Source organism: Etheostoma spectabile, chromosome 17 (assembly GCF_008692095.1).
Source record: "Etheostoma spectabile isolate EspeVRDwgs_2016 chromosome 17, UIUC_Espe_1.0, whole genome shotgun sequence".
Lineage (NCBI taxonomy): Eukaryota > Metazoa > Chordata > Actinopteri > Perciformes > Percidae > Etheostoma > Etheostoma spectabile.
The window spans coordinates 12,146,705-12,161,080 of record NC_045749.1 but is presented as its reverse complement, the minus strand read 5'-3'; the positions used below and the strand labels follow the sequence as shown (position 1 = coordinate 12,161,080).

General features: G+C 41.4%; 1 protein-coding gene and 1 long non-coding RNA gene across 3 annotated transcripts in view; both read right to left on the bottom strand.

Moving 5' to 3' along the window:
• Window positions 1-5,798: 5,798 nt before the first annotated feature.
• LOC116705296 (uncharacterized) lies at window positions 5,799-8,531 on the bottom strand. Its single transcript, XR_004335896.1, has 2 exons — window positions 8,111-8,531; window positions 5,799-6,741 (listed from the first exon to the last, which is right to left on the bottom strand). It is a non-coding gene; the product is annotated as an uncharacterized LOC116705296 (long non-coding RNA).
• An 8-nt stretch (window positions 8,532-8,539) lies between these two features.
• Window positions 8,540-14,376, bottom strand: part of sema4ga (sema domain, immunoglobulin domain (Ig), transmembrane domain (TM) and short cytoplasmic domain, (semaphorin) 4Ga) — a 23,681-nt gene continuing 17,844 nt past the window's right edge. For both annotated transcript variants that reach the window (XM_032541368.1, XM_032541369.1), the window contains 6 exons: window positions 14,202-14,346; window positions 13,211-13,433; window positions 12,425-12,540; window positions 12,191-12,345; window positions 11,648-11,706; window positions 8,540-10,706 (listed from right to left, as the gene is read on the bottom strand). In XM_032541368.1, the coding sequence (XP_032397259.1) occupies window positions 9,697-10,706; window positions 11,648-11,706; window positions 12,191-12,345; window positions 12,425-12,540; window positions 13,211-13,433; window positions 14,202-14,346 (1,708 nt within the window). In that variant the 3' untranslated portion in view covers window positions 8,540-9,696. The remainder of the gene's footprint in view (window positions 10,707-11,647; window positions 11,707-12,190; window positions 12,346-12,424; window positions 12,541-13,210; window positions 13,434-14,201; window positions 14,347-14,376) is intronic.

Here is a 14,376-nt window from a genome sequence, read left to right as displayed (position 1 = left end):
GTGTGTGTGCGCGTGCATGCGTGTGCGTGTGGATATCTAGTCTTATTCATTTGTGCTACACTAACACCAATTTGAAAGAGATTTGAAGAGAGTTTGAATTTATGCATGGAGGTTACCCACTATTCAACAAGAGAGCTTTCCAGTCAGTTAACCATCCACCAATCTAACTTCTCCTCCAGTTAGTATGACAGGACTGCACTGAGTCCTGTGGCTGTGCAATTTAATGCGGTAAATAAGGTTAAACTGTATTGCAAATTAATTTATCTAAAACACCAGTTGCTTACTAACAATCTCGGCATACAGTGATACTGTATGTACGATTGTATTATATACTTTAATGATATAGTAATTTGAACATGGTCATAATGCATAATGTGCACTTTAACTTTTGCTGGTTTAAGTACATTTTTGTGACAGCACTTATGTAGGCTACTTTTACTTGCAATAAAGTAATTTTATTTGCATAGAGCAATTCATCAGGTTGGTTTGCTGACATGTAGGAGTGATGCCAGCTTTTCAGGTCAAGGTCAGTCTCTAACTCACTATGCCAATCTGCAGGGTTTTTTTTAGTTGCCAGATGGGGTTGTAATTGTCTTATAGGACAGTACAAGAGTCGGACAATTAACGGAAATCAACTCAGGCTTATCTGCCATAATCTGAATTGCCGTCATGTAGAAGAAACACAAAACGTCGGCTCTCCATTCAGACTTTCATCACTTACTGAGGCTGTTTGACTCGGCTCTGTTCCACAATCCACCTTGCGTCAAACATGTGGAGAGAGGTAATCCTGCTCCTTCGACCAAGATGTCATCCAGCCAGGCAGGCAGTGAAAGCTTCACTGGCCTCTTGTCTAGAAAACAATTAATACCAATACACACATACTATATGTAACACAATTAGATTACTAACATCTCTTCATATATATATAGAGAGCCTGCTCTGGCTCAAACGATTGGCCAATATGGCCATTGAACTGTAACAACCTTATCCACATTGTCTAAATTATTTACATATTTGAACCATTACATTAAAAATTGTCTAGATAACAGGAGCCTTCTGTAGCCTACTCCATAACAACAGACTACCTGAACACCTTTTTTTTCACCTCTCTCCACACCGCTGTCCTCAGTCTTTTGCGTTTTTACGCTTTAGATGGGAACACAATTGTGGATCATTTTTAAGATTTCCACTCTGGAGGGTGGTTTCATTTTTTTGGGGGGGTTTTTCAGCTCCAAAAACGCCATCGCTGTCTAGAAGAAAGGAACATCTAATAAAATATTTTTACATTTTCACCTTTGAGCGTTCTCGTGTAAACAGGGTCTCAAACATCAGAACCTGTCCCAGAGCAAAAAAAAAAAACACAGAGGAACGCTGGGGAGACAAAATACACATGCAGAAACAGACACACAAACAGACACACAAAAACACATACATAAACAGACACACACACAGACAGACACGAGACAAAGGACCAATCACATGCACAGGTTGAGGTCAAGGCTGTAGCAACAAAGCTACAGCCTTGACCTCAAGGAGTCAAGTGTAGATTACTTACATCTCTGATTGTTTCCTCTCCTTGAAATTATCTTTACAGCTGTTTAATTTCAGACAAATATGTGATGAGTGTCCAGTCAACTGGGAAAATATGATTAAATGTGTAGAGGGAGGAAACTTAATATTTTTGGAGTTATACTGCAACTTTTAGCATATATTCCGGAACTGGTATATTTTCCACGGGCAGACCTTCTATGACCTCCAGTGGTAGAGAGCAGAAGTACATTTCACATTATTAAAAAGAAAGAATCACTAGGTGGCGCCACATGTGTGGGAATGAAATGTGTCAGGGTGTGAGATCATTAACCAAAACCAGTGCATGGTCTCTTGGCAACACAGCATATACAAAAGAACTAATTAATTACTGAGGCAAACGTGATCAATACCATAACATGCTGCACAGCTTCCTGGGCCCCAGTTTAAAAAGAGTCTTCTGTTTGACCAGTTTTAAATATCAAAGCTAAACAAGACAAGTGCTCTGGACTGAGAGATGTTTACACACCGGCAATATGTCAAAAGTCCAAAGGTCAAAGATCAGACATTTTATCTCTGCCTCTCCAGAATATGTGTACAACAGCCGCTGCTCTGTGAATGCTCTTTACATACAGGTACCCAACACCTTAGCAGCAGTCTGTGTTTGTCTAAATATGTTTAACTGTTATTAATGCAAACGCCAGGAACTAAATCATAATCAACAGCCTGTTTTGGTGTTATTGCTCACAACGTTTCAAGGTAAACTGCAGTGAACTGCCATCAAAACATCTATCTGTGCTGAAAGTGTAAAATCAGAAACATCTGAGACACTCAGTCAGTGTGTGTGTGTGTGTGTGTGTGTGTGTGTGTGTGTGTGTGTGTGTGGTCGGTGTGTGGGGTGGGTGGTTGAGAATGTGTGTGACTGTTGTCTGGCTGAACATCCAGATGACGTGTCACCTGGGTGCGTCTGGTACAGTTTCAACTTTAATTTCCTTCTCCAGTTACTTTCTCCACTCTTACTGCATGGACAAAAAAACCACATGGTATCTTTTAATGCACTTGTTTTGAAAACTCTGCATTTGCATTGATTTTATGGGTTACAGTCAGAACAAATTCGAAGGAAATTGGCCGCTGTTTAGGAAAGAAAACAAAAGCCAAAACCCTCGTGGTTTCTTCTTTCTGGCAAACCAATACACTTTAAATGCTAGTTTGTTCATTTAGAAAATATTTTAATCTCCACTAAGTAGTCACGGGGGTTTCTAGGACAAAACATAAAAATTCTCCGCAGGTTGATCTGATTTGTTTGGAAATGCCAGCCTGTCTGATTTTGACAGGCATGTGTCTCGTCTGAAGAAACTGTGACAGACAGAAAGTCGGTCAGGCCGAGTTGAGGAGGCAGATAATGTGCTGACTGATATGGGAGTGTGGCGCGTGTGACAGCAGAGACACGTGGCTTTTCTGGCTTCAAACCGGTCTGGGAGGGAGGCAGAGTGAAACAGCAATAGTATCTGTTTGTTTTTGTGTGTGTGTGTGTGTGTGTGTGTGGGGGGGGGGGGTTGCAGTGACACACTTCCCTTTGTCAGTTCAATAGACAGGCTTTTATAATGGTTGACATCCACAAAACAATCTCAGTATGGAAACAGCAACTAACATTATCACAACCCTGTGGCTGTACAATGGCCGCACGCAGGAAGTGTATTCTGAACACCATTAGTGTTTCCATTGAATCAACACACTGACTGAATACAACATTTGGTTTTCTCTTTTTACTTGTGTATCCAGTTTTTGGATGTGAGACTATAGGGAGGACTTAAAGATGGCTCTGTGTCACACTTGTCCCTGTAGCATTAGCTGTACTGCACTTAACTGGAAATACAGATCCTCCTTATTCATGCTCGCTGTCAAAACTCAAAACGTAATACCACTTCTCTGTCTGTGTGACATTTCCAACATCACATTGGAAGCAAAGATTCAGGCAACCAATGCAGAGTTGGGGGATGTCTTTTGATAGTTAGATGGGGGGGGGGAACAAAGGTTAGAAATTAACCTTTAGATATCAAACATTGGACATGAAACCTTGAATTAAGCTTAGTATTTGTCATTTCTTTCGTATGTTGGGTCCTCATCACAAAGGAGGGAGTGTATTCAGCACAATCATGAGGATCGTCGTGTGAAAACTGTCATTGTGCTTTTGCCAATCTTAATGAATCACACTGACTTTGTTTTCTGATTTGTTGTATATGACATTTTCCACTTGTGCAACTGTGGTTTAATTTTTATTAGGACACACAAGTTTTTTGGGTGTGTCTTTTCATTCTTGTTTCTTTGGCAAAACACAAAGGCACCGCTGCTGCTCACGTCTAAATGAGGTTTTAGAACCATGCATAAACAAGACAAGAGCAGAGATGATACAGCCAGCAGAACAAAAAAGGAAGAACAAGAGCAGTGGGAACTATCAACTGCACCAATATGATTCCTACATCTCTCTACACTTTCTACTCGGTCTCACTGAAGGTTACCTTGATATATGATTGATTGTCTGCAAGCTAAAATCTTATTTTACACTATCATCTGTCACTGACAGCCCTTTCGTCTGTCTCTCCTGGGAGGATATTCACAAGGAAGAAAAAAGATCTATAGAAATCACTTTTCTCTGAGATGTAAATCTAGCCCAGGAATAGATGTTTTAATCTCAGACTAAGTTACCCGACACGTCATTTCTATGAGATGTTTTACAAATAGCACAGGCAGATAAATTGCTGTCAGTGTGTCTGAACAACAAAACAGCCCAACTCTAACAAATAAGGCACAGTTGTAAGATGAATAATGATTAGAGTGATTAAAGTTGTGTTCAGTCCGTCATTGCCTCTTGAAAGAAAGACTATTTGTGTCTGTTGCATAGTATGTTTATAGTGTATTTAATGTACTTCTTAAATAATATTTTGTACATAACTTTTAGAGTTATTTTTGTATATTTATAATTTTTTAAGATAGTTGCAGTATATTTGACAAGACTGTTTCATAGTATGCAATAATGACAATAAAGTTGTACTGAAGTGAATTAATTTGAACCAAGTGAGCTTCTGGGAGTCCCCCCCCCCCAAACATTTAACCTCTCTTTCAGACCTTTATGTCACCTCCTTCACCTCATTCCAACCAACCCTAATCTTAAGTGGCTAAAACCTAAAGCCTGTTGGAAGCAGGATAGGTATATCAGCCTGGGAATCAATTCAGGGCAAAATATAAATGAAATCCCTTTTCCACCAAAATGTTGACAATCTATTGGCCTAACAATGGCTCTTAAAAAGAACACAATGTCCACCTGCAATCCGTGTCACAGGTTGATGCAGGGCAATTTGTTTCCCTTGCTTTATTGAAATCATTTTCAGAAGCCAGAAGAGGCTAAATTGTTAAGTTATTCAAGAGAGAACAAGACTAAGGCTGTACATTGACCTAAAAACTAACAGCACCATGCTGACATGCTCACAATGACAACGCTAAAATGCTGATGCTAATCATTGGTAATGTTAACCATCATCTCCATTGTAGTTTTGCGTGAAAGCATGCTAATGTTTGGAAATCAGCAGTACACATAAAGTCGAGCTGATGGGAGCCTCCTGCTGGTTATGGAACAGGAGAGAAGAACCAAGCTGGAAGCCAGGAGGAGATGGGCAGTGATTTGGCCACCACTAGTGACCCACCAACGGGAGGGTGTTACGTTTCAGGGTCAAAACATCCAATGAACGTTGGACACCGTCTGACATCAACTCCTCAAGGCTTCATTCACTGAAGGGGACGCATCTTTTTAGATGTACTACTCTTCTGGGGGTCCTCTGTGTGTCACCCTAATGATGGAAAAATCTGTGAAATATATTGACCGTGGCATTACTGAGAGATCAGCTCAAATAGCTGCTCTTTTATAAAACAGAGAACATTTTCTCTTGTGATGCCATGACTGGGCATGTACTGTATGTTTGGGTATTGGGTTCTGTACTCTGACACTCCCGTTGGATCTGAACCAGTCCTAGGACATCAGTATTTTTCATACCACTCTGTGCCGTGCTGTTTTACAGCCAGTGCCGCAGGAGCTCAGGGCAGCGTCCAGTAACAATGAAGATGCCTCCTTTTCCCCTGAGTGTCTGACAACATTCACCAGCTCAAACAATTCACTCAGTCTCCTCTTAGATACAAATTCTACATATCTTTGTGAAATGTGAAGAGAAAACTGTAAGATAACTGTAAATATACACAAGCAATGGTGAGGAGAGGAAGAAGTAAAAAGTTTTATTTGAACTCTTTATGACTGAAATGTGAAAGAACCCACTGTTATTATTTGTGTCAGTTTAATAAAATACTTTTCTGTGTGTACAAGTGGTGGGGGGCACAAACATGCAAATAGAGATCAAAACTCATAAGTGGCCATTACAGTGACAGATAAACTGAATAATGCCTAATTAATAGGTTAGAGTGTATTTTTCCTCCTGTTAGTAGGTTATACATATAAAATGATGTGGTGCTGGTACAGCCTCTGCATGCTTTGGCTTCCGTGCTTCTATTACATTACATTTTGTGCAACACAGGCAACTTGTGACCCCCTTGTCAGGAGGATGTCTCACAAGTAACACCTAAACAGCAACATTAACATTAACTCAAAAAAAAATGTACAAAATTACAAAATAAATGTTTCTTTTTCTAAATCTTTTTTTCTGGTGTTGCAATAAAATAGGCTCAACGTTTTTATAAAAACATCAACCCTTGGCACTTTTCATTAATATTAAGATGAGTCCGTTGCTTCTTAGACTTAAAGTAAAAACAGCAGCGTCAAAATATTATTCATGCAGCAAGTGTGAGAATAAAATTGTTATACGTCAAGTTTGGTCTACAAAAGTTTGCATCACACAGAGGCGAGGATGCTTCCTGCCCACAAAGAGCCGCTGTCTGAAGAACAACTGTTGCTTGATAAGACACTGCAGCCAACACTTTTCATTCCAGTTGTGGGGAAGCAGAGCTGGAGATTCAGAGAGACTCTCGCTGAAGCCCTTATCCAGCTTGTTGTTCTCTTCTGGCTCAGCTGTCCACTAATTATAATTAATGTCATTTCACTGCTCATTAAAAGAACATCTGCAGTGGGTCCTGCCACCTGACGCTAGTGGAGACATTGTGTCCCCGAGAATGAAATAAAGAGAAACTCAAACTGATCTATGCACATCAGACCTGCAAAGAGAAAGAAGAGTAAAAATAGTCAGGCATACAGTAAGTTTCTCCATTGTAAGTTATTTTAAAAGCATTACAGCATCAGATCTGAATATATATGTGGCCTGGGCTTTTAAGTACTAAAGGCATGCAAATTTCACTTCATGAGGTTTTTTAAAATGAATATGAGGTACCCCAGTGGCTAGAAATGGCGATGGGTGGAAACCAAGCCCTGGGTATCCTGCTCTCCCTTTGAGAAAATGAAAGCTCAGATGGGCCGATCTGGAATCCCCTTATGACCTCATAAGGGGCAAGGTTACCTCCCCTTTCTCTGCTTTGCCCGCCCAGAGAATTTGGTGCTTTGAAATGAGGTCAAAGGGCTTTAATTAAGGCTTTTAATGTTCAAAGTGTGCAGCTGTGACTTCTCCTTTCATGTCTTTGATCAGTTCTACTGACTGGGAAGCCTGGCTTATTGCAAACCACAGGAGCACGTACAGTGTCTCACACCCTGACATCACAGGCTTGTTAGATTCAATCAAACGTGCAGTAGTGCAAGTGTGCCTAGGATTGCCTTATGGTGGTGTAAGAATGGCTACATGTGCATATAAGCATACAACATATACTTGAGATGTTCTTGCATTTCTAATTTGACATAATAAAAGCCCCAGTCTGACCCTGAGGGTAGAGAAAAAATAATTAGGGGCTTGAGAGTGTTTCATACTGTTCTCCGGGGAAGATCTCTAACTCACTCCGTCTCTTCTCTCCCTCCTTCAGCAATAAGGTCAGGCAAGTGTTTAATTAATGCTGCCCTCTGACAGAAGATCAACAGTTGGATGCAGCAGGACACTGATAAGGAGAATATACAGTGTGATATTGAATGATAATGACCAAAATAGTCTAAAGATGAGCTTATGATGTAAGTGAAAATAATAAAAAGATTTTTTTTTTGAGAAGACAAAACTGCAAAAGAAATGTCAAAAATGAAACAGAGCTATAGAGAGTCAAGCATGAAGGTCCTCTGTCACCCTGATTTCTAGAAAGTAAGCCTTAGAGTTTGTTTTAATGACGTCCATGGTTGGGTCTCTCTCGTAAATGAAATATGCTGTTTGAGGTGATACAGTTCATCTGGGAATCAGATGTTTTCATCTTTGAAACTAAACGGTTGCACAAATCACGAACAACCCAGCAGTCAAATCAACAAGCTGTTAGCTTGCAGATGGATTTCAATCCAGTAAACAGAGATAACATTGTGCTCTCAATAATCTGCATGTTTCCACTCTTTAAAACACTGGTGCTGTGACCATGCAGCTCCATGATCTATTATTTTAAGTGCTTGTTTGGCAAAGTGCCTGTGTAGGACAGGTGTTGGTAATATGTAAAAATGATTTACCTTGGATTTCTTTTGGCAAACGCTGAGCCCCCCAGTCTGCCATTCTGTGTTAAAGTCTCACGCAGGGTGGCTTGAGGCTCAGCTGAGACACAGTCAGTGTTTTCCTTCTAAACCTCTCGTTGAGGTCCAGCAGACAAAGCTGTAGCCTTCACTGCTGCAGCTCTTCATACTGAGAAACGACCAATCAAAAAGCTCCTACTGCCTGCTGGTGGTTGGCAGGTTGCCGAGTCAAATTCCATAATAGTGTCTTTTACCGGTCCTGAAGCGCTTTAAAACGTGCATTAAAAATCAATAACACTGTCATATTTTCTTCGGGTTGTCTATTAACACTCGGTGAAATAATCATTATTTAATATTCCTTCAATTATGTAAAGGTAAAATAACATCATTTACTTGTTTATTCTTTATTATCTTATGAATTATATATATATAATATGTCCCCATATAAAGTTTATGTAAACGTATGTTTCACTTGTTACCGGTCTGTAGGAAGTGCAGACATGAGTTATATGTTAAAATAAAGGCCAACATAAGGCTTTACCCTTTATAACCATTTATGATGAACTGTGAGCCTCAGCTGCAGCTGTAAAGTACAGTTATGCATATTTGTGTTGTGCAAATATTCTAATAGTTAAAGGTTTACCTGCATATCAGGTAAGTACCAAAAAACTGTTCATTGTGGCAGTCAATTTAATTTCTTACCATTTTTAAACACATGTAAATTGCTATTTGAATTATTAATATAGTCATTCATTAATAATTAAATAAGCTACATTAAGTCATTAATGATTCATATAAAACAATGGAATAATTAATACATCTTCAATTACTTCAAATAATGGTTAATACTAATATTAAATAATGATTAGTTCACCATTTCGTAATGATGGCTGGTGTAAATTGTTATGTGCTGTTAGGAGTTACTGTATATTATTTCTGCTGGTTACTGGCAATTGTTTAAGTCAATATTTAAAGTGAAAACATTGCAAACCGAATTCTCTCGGCCACCACGTCCATCCCCCCCTTTAAAATGTGTAAAGTGTGAATGTCATGTTTTAAAAATGCATAGGCCATCTGTGCACTTGTCAGTGCAAACAAACTTTGGCTAGCTGCCCTCCAGCTGGAATCGAGCCCAATATGGCCGCCACACAGCAGAAGCCTTCACATGTATTTATAATCCCATGGGGCTCCGCTCCTCGATGGAGTCTGTATGTCCCGCTTTGTGCTTTGTCAGTGATCAGAGATCTTTCTGTGGTTGAGATTTCAGCCCTGATACTCAGATCATAATACAGACTGGGCATGACTTAGGTGAGGTAGATTGCACTTGGTTTCCATTTCATACTCGGTCCTTCACTGGCATTTCTCATTCTCACATTATGCATTGGGCACATGGGCAATTTAGGTTTACAAGAAGCTCATAGGTTAAAAAAACAGGAACGTCTCTGTATGGACTTGTAAAAAAATCCAAAGTAAAGAATGTTGTAAAGACTCTCTCATTGTTTTAGTTGTCCAATGAGTCTCATGAGAGGCACTTCAGCACCAGGTAAGAACATAGCAGTCCTCCCACCACAGGGAGAGCTATATCTCTACACAGAACTCTCGTCCGGCCTGGGCAGCAGCTGAGTGTGCTTCCTCTTCTCCAAGATCCTGTTGAGCTCCTCGGCAAAGGAGTAGCAGAGCGGTGAAGTGCTGTCAGACTCGCTCTGCCTCAGCAGCACGTAGCTGTTGCCATTCATCCTCCTCAGGACGCTGGGCAGCGTGGCCGACAGCCCGTTGGGGAAGTCACACTCTGGTGATGGATGTTGCGGGGTTGGTGGGAGAGGAGGGGCCGGGGGAGGAGGCTCCTTATTAGATGATGGGTGACCCTCACCGGGGACAATCTGGAGGAAGCCTCCATCCTGGATGTCGCCGTTGTGCTGCTTTGAAATTCCATTACAAATGCCGTTGCCATTACAGTGGCTGGAGATGGTCTTCAGCTCCATGTGGGAGGAGTTTCTGTGCTGTTTTCTGTGCCTGTTGTGCCTTTTACTGTTCGGGTAGGCAGAAGCTGCGGCTCGTATTGAGTACTTTCCTCTGTTGCCCACTCGCAAGCAGACGCCCACATAGACAAGCACCACGGTAAGGACCACACACAGGCCTCCAAGGATGGTGATAAGGGACAGATACATGGCCTCCATGTTCCTGGGGGAGAGCAGCTCTGAGTGAGGGAGGTGAGAGGCCGGGGGTGGTGGCAGCGGCCTCTCAGGGGAGGGACGCTCAGTGGGTGCTGGCAGGGTGGCAGAGAAACTGTAATGGTCTTGAGTTGGCTCAACAGGTGGGGGAGGGGGCAGATCCAGGTGGATGGTGATGTTGTAGGTAACTATGGCAACCTTGATATTGTTCTCAACAGCGTAGCAGGTGTACAACCCGCTCTGGTCCGTCCTGGCCTCGATGATCAGCAGGCCGTCTGTGCCGGTTCTGATGCCAGAGTTGAGACCATAGCCCTGCAACTCGCTGCCATCCAGAGTCCAGAGGGGCGTCGCCAGGTTAGAGCTGAGCTCACACTGCAGCAGCACGTCATCACCCACCCGCACAGAGCGGCTCCGCGCAACAATTTCTGCAACACAAAATAATACCATGAGTCTAATTCCATATTAAAAGGAGATTGCAATAATTATGCAAGTACTTTTGATTGAAAAAAACCCGACCTGAATCAGTGCAGGCAACACTGAGTAGCTGCAGCTACGTGTACAAGCTTCCACTGAGCTAAAAGGGCAGTTAAAAGGGCAACAAGACAGGGTAGATTAATTAAAACAATGTCTGAGTTGAAAACGCATCTTGATGTTACATAAGGGCCCCATTTATGTTGTAAAGACATATTAATTGCATTGTGTGTCTGTTAAGAGGCACAGAGGCACTCTAAAACTTGCCCCGTTAACTGCCATTTTAACTCAGTGGAAGCTTGTCCACGTAGCTGCAGCTACTCAGTGTTGCCTGCACCGATTCAGGTCGTACAAAAGTACTCGCATATTTATAGTGATCAAGATTCACATAAATTGGCCCGAATTCTCCTTTAAGTTTACAGGAAAAGTCACAAATTTGGCTCAGATTCTTTTTATATGTGAATTAATTATCTACTAAATTTATCAAAAGGCTGTCAGAAGTTATTGAGGCATCAATTTCAATTGCATATCTTTTCATTCCTGTCATCATTTTAACTTGTACAGGTAAGAACAACAAAGGGGCAGAGATGATGCTACATTTTATCAGACAGAAATATTGAGGAGATGGCAGGCATTTGTCTGCCTTGAATATCAAACAGATTTATCTCCGGAGATGGCAAAAATGTGATTAAAGAAGGAAGAAGAGGATTTTGCCAACGCAGTGTGCATAATCAACTTTCAAAGAGGCCTTCATGCCATCTGATGACAACTATGCATCTTTCGAGTCAATTTCTATTTTTAATCTCCCTTTCATCATTCACTGCATTAAAAGCAACTTTTCTTTTAGGCAGCAGCACCTAGCTGCAGATGAGATTTAGATGAGATTTCTGTGTACCATTTTGTGTATTTTCACATCCTTTGCTGCCCTGCTGGATGTCTTGGATTAAAGTGGATCTGTGGAGAGAGAGAAAACATAATACCTGTATCAGTGCAAAGACGTTACCACCTGCTTATTGTAACATAAAAAGATATTGAGTATTGTTGGTACATATACAGAAATCCCTATTTCTAGGTTGTGCTATATTCTGTCTAATATCATTTATTGCCTCCATAAGCACTTACTACTGAGTAAGCAAATCTGTCTAGGTTAAAACAATACGGCGCTGGCTTCTATGTTTAGTATCACAGACAGCATGAACTTTCTGCTTATGCAACAGTTCTGGAAGCTGACACTGTGACAGGGCACTGTGATACCTGAGGTTAGTCAATAGTAATCAAACACACAGAGAGAGAGAGAGAGAGAGAGAGAGAGAGAGAGAGAGAGAGAGAGAGAGAGAGAGAGAGAGAGAGAGAGAGAGAGAGAGAGAGAGAGAGAGAGAGAGAGAGAGAGAGAGAGAGAGAGAGAGAGAGAGAGACAGCGATGCAGACAGAGACACACCTGTCTTCTTGTGCCATTATGTCCACACACTGGGCTCCGTTCCAGGCACAGTGAGGGTCCCTGGCAAAGACACAGTCGTAGCAGGAGGTGTATCTGAGACAGTTAGAGAGGGGAAGCTGCACCACGCCTGACGGAGAGCTCACGTACACACTCATCTGGTTGGGAGAAAGAAGATTTAAATACTGCGGGCCAAGATTACTCCTTACATGTGCATGTGATGATCAAACCCACTACCTGTTTTTCAGATAACAGCAGGTTGTTAACAGGTTGGGGTTCCTCGAACAGTTGAAGTTCCTCGATAATGTGAAGCCAACCCTCAATTTCTACAGCTTTATGTAACCAGCCTTCATCTGATTGACACATACAAGAAGTAGAAACATTAGAATTCAAAAGGACCAAACCAACACGCAGTAGCCTGTACTACCAGCAGAATTTAATATGCATTTCTGTTAGCCACTTTTCAAAACATATTAGTGTTTTAAGATGATTTTCCTGCGTTTAAGTCAGCCATCGGGTTAATTAATTTCGGTATGCAATATAAATTAACATGCAAACACTTGAAACTAACACTAAAAACCCACTTTGCTCTCAAAAAGGTTCAGACATCCAAGATGTGAAATTCTCTCACAAAAAACAATGGTTCTAATGCAAAAACAAACTAAATTCCAACTGTCCTAATTATGTTGTTTCTTTCAATTTTTTTGTCTTGTGGGTTGGATTATCTGAAAACCTGTAATTCATTGCTGTACAAGCCACTTAATATTTGTATTTGATAAATTGTTTGTTTTGTTGATTTTGCTACCTTTAAAGTAGGCCAGGTCCCTGTTTCCAGTATTCATGCTAAGCTAAACTAACTGTCTCTTGGCTGTACTGTAGGTTCATATTTAGTGTACAGACATTAGGTCAATTTGGTCAATTAAGTCAATCTTCTGATTTAACTTTCGACAAGTATTTTCTAAAATGTCAAACTATTTATTTAACAGAAAACACAATTGATACCTTACATGAACTCATACACACCTGTGCCCATGTACAATACATGGTATGTTTTTCCATCCAAGCCTTGGATCGTGTGTACGGCCATGTGTGTGTAGTCTGTAGTCCGCCTAAACAAAAGGGGACGTCTGTCTGAAGGTTGGACTTGCTGGGACATCAGAGGATGCCTCCTGACAAAATTTAGCACATCATCAGGCAGAGAGGTGGAGAAGTTTATGCCCCTGGCCCTCAGTGCGTCTGTTATACACTGTAGGAAAAGAAGCCAAAGAGAGCGATGAGAGAAGGGATGGTGAGCAAGTAACAAGGCACGATGTGGGCTGCAGGGAAAAGAGAGACATTTTTGGCTCATTTGTAATAAAGTTCTCTGTAAATAGAGACAGATTGTGGAAAGCAGAGAGGATGTCACAAGGCTTAGCGAGATGGTCTACAGGGAAAATTAAGGGATCATGAAGAAAATGTGAGCCTTTGGAAGATAGTGTTTGGGGAAAATTCTACTTTTCACATGGACAACAATGAGCCTGTGTGAGTTCAGTAGCCGGCTTGAGCTGACATGTGGGTGACTCAGCTCTCTCTGCACCTGACTAGGAGAACAACTTCCCTTCAAGCAACTCCTCTAAGAGGCTTTCATGCTCCCAAGTTAAAGCCCTTGACCGCTTCTCCTTTCTGTTTAATAGCAATGTTAAAATTAAGTCCTACAAAGTGTTGAAGTGACACTACAGTGATAATGTCTGCTCCTGCCATTGTCGCCAAAGCTACGGGCTGGAGTTAATCGCCATGGAAATGGGTTTCAGTGACATAAGCTGCTTGTGTTTGGAGCCTGAAGGTTGAGGCTGCCACTCTCTTTCATTTTCCCTCCATCTCCTCTCCTGCATCTTTACTTTGGATCAGTTTCGTCTGCTCTCTGTCGTGGTTTTCAAGTTTGAGTCCTTGAGGCCGTGAAAGAGGTGACATTTCTTCAGGGCTTCTTTTGTTTAAGAGAGAGCAGCAGTGCCTTTCTGTGTGCATGTGTGTTTACCGTTCCAGGTCGTGGGTCAGGGATCTTTCCAGTGTATTCTTTCCACTTAAAGCCAGAGTCCTGGTTCTCCATGTAGGGTCCTTGAAAGGCCTCTTGGACTTCAGACAGAGAAAACCGACACACTGCAGATGCCTTAACGTTTTTCCTAAAGACACAGACACAGACACACACAGAC